This window comes from Aplysia californica, unplaced genomic scaffold (assembly GCF_000002075.1).
Source record: "Aplysia californica isolate F4 #8 unplaced genomic scaffold, AplCal3.0 scaffold00955, whole genome shotgun sequence".
Classification (NCBI taxonomy): domain Eukaryota; kingdom Metazoa; phylum Mollusca; class Gastropoda; order Aplysiida; family Aplysiidae; genus Aplysia; species Aplysia californica.
In genome coordinates, this window is record NW_004798225.1 from 20,490 (window position 1) to 22,880 (window position 2,391).

Below are 2,391 nucleotides of genomic sequence, written 5' to 3' on the forward strand. Positions count from 1 at the left end.
TCCCCCTTCCCTATCATTCTTTTCTTGAATCTCTCTTCTTCTCTGTCTGTCTGTCTGTCTGTCTGTCTGTCTGTCTGTCTGCCTGTCTGTCTGTCTGTCTGTCTGTCTGTCTGTCTGTGTCTCTCTCGCTCTGCTTCTCTATCTGTCCCTGTTAAACTATTACTCACCATCACAAAAAAGGAGGAAAAAAAAGAAGTAACCAAATTTTCTATCTCTTTTTTTTCGCAGAGAGAGAGAAGCAAGTTCACAAGTGACTTCCAAGTGCAGCAGTCTTTATTTCATGAACAGCTTCATTCAGCAGGCAAGTGCAGCCCCGGGCGAGCTGAAATAAATCCAGAATCCCTAGCAGGGAGGTTTTGTCTCAGTTCCTCGACCATGACCGTTTTATTGACTCTCCAGACTGGCTCACGTGAAACTAAGGTGAGCTCTCTCACCATCACATCCAGATACCGCTGGCTGCTCGCTTGTTTACTCAGCCGTTAAAAATGCAAGGAGAATAATTCAACCATTTCGATTGACAGCACTTTCTGTATTCATAGGACTGGCAGAAAGCAAAGAAGCCCCCTGCGGAGATCAATGCTTTCTGAGGAAACCTGCGAAGTGGCGTCTGAAGTGGTTTAATAACGATCGAGGTTTTTAACTTTTCCACAGGATTTCAGTGTGTAAACATTGAACTATGAGTCAATTCCAACGGAAACAACACTGGGATAGTCTGACTAAAACCGTTTATTGTGGTTCTCCTCAGCATTTAGGGGGGAAAAAGGTCACAAGGTAGTGCTACCTCTTCGTTTCTATTGACTGTAGCAGACTATCCATGGTGCGGAACATGTTGACTTGTTTCAATAGTTTTCCATGATCTTGCAATAATTATGATGCGCATTTAAAAAACAGCTGACTTGAACAATTTCTAAAGACTAATTACTCCTTCTCTCTCTCTCTGTCTCTCTCTCTGTCTCTGTCTCTCTCTCTCTCTCTCTCTCTCTCTCTCTCTCTCTCTCTCCTTCTCTCTTTCTCTAATGCTCGAGGAGGCACTTCGGCGGTCACGTGAACACGAAAGTGATGCGTGCCCGGTATGAGTACACTCCGATCCAACTCTTTCGTCCACCACCCCGGATACGTAAGGAACTCGTCGTCTCCAAAGAAAATACGCCACTCGTCAAACCTCCCCAAACGGACACAAGGAGTCGTGGCAGCAGAAGTGTCACCGTCAACTGTTGTAGAGATAGCGGCTACAACAGTGCTGGCGACAGAGACACTGAGAGAACCGCGAGAAATATCCTGCTGCGAAGGTCTGGATCTCCGGCCTCAGTCCTGGGGATTTTTCTTGTGACGTTGATGATGATGCAAATTGTCCAAGTTGGTGAGTACGCAAAAATGTATTTGGATATCGTGCTGTCTCCTCAGATTTCTCCTCTCTGCTTACTTAGATCTTCTCAGATATGATCTCTTTGCTTACTTCGGAGCTCTTATCATTTTTGAAACTGTATTGTCAGCGTCATCACACAATCGCCGGATGAGTCGTGGGGGGGGGGGGGGGGGGCTCCAGAAAAGCCGTTATTCAAAAGCAGACATCTCACAATGTAGTTTTGTTCTGTTTCGTCATTCCTGTCCTTGTTTCTAAATTAAGCGAAAAGGAGTGCCAAAGTCATGGGTCTGTTTGGGCTCTTTTTTTCTTAAATTTTCTCAAAACTTCAAAACATAATTTGGGTACTTGTGGGATATGTCAATGGCAATATAAGCTCACTCGAGGGTATATTAAAGCTGCTTTAGCGAACGTTTTCTTCAAAATAAAGGAACAAAGCTCTTCGCAAGTTGGAAAACCTAAAAAGAACCCCCAAATTCCGCAAACTGGAAAAGAATTGATGTTGACATTTCCCGGCGCTTATTAAGAAATGAAACAAATCGGATTTTTTTCTGTAAAGTAATTATGTCCGAAAAGAAGAGGGAAGTTTGTTGCATCTCTATAGCGCTCTCAAAGAAATATGTAATAGCTTATACACCGTTCAGCGTAGCTGCAAAAACAATTAAGTCTCAGGTAAAGTATTCATCTCTTAACAATATTGCCTATTGGCGTCAATTTGTTGAAGATTTATGAAGACTCCGTGGTGTTAACGGGTGCCACAAGCTCCGGGGGGCATGGCATTCAGTTTTTGATAAGAGAATCGTGTCTGGGTGGAGGAATGCTGGCACAGACAGGCGAGGAATGCGACGTAATGCATGGAATCCTGAAATGTTTAGGTGTTCATGTTTGTACATCATGTATTGGTGTATAAATATGTACGCATATATGTATATTTGCGCATAAAATGTGTTTATTGGGGAGGGGAATGAGTGTGTTTATACACACAGACACATACATATATAGGCGTGAGAACATTATATTATATATAT

General features: G+C 43.1%; 1 protein-coding gene across 3 annotated transcripts in view; it reads left to right on the forward strand.

The window, feature by feature from the left end:
* LOC101853652 (zwei Ig domain protein zig-8) overlaps nucleotides 1-2,391 on the forward strand; it is a 118,406-nt gene that overhangs the window by 3,483 nt on the left and 112,532 nt on the right. For all 3 annotated transcript variants that reach the window (XM_035973026.1, XM_035973025.1, XM_013089455.2), the window contains exon 2: nucleotides 229-1,360. In XM_035973026.1, coding sequence (XP_035828919.1) covers nucleotides 1,060-1,360 — 301 coding nt within the window. In that variant the 5' untranslated portion in view covers nucleotides 229-1,059. The remainder of the gene's footprint in view (nucleotides 1-228; nucleotides 1,361-2,391) is intronic.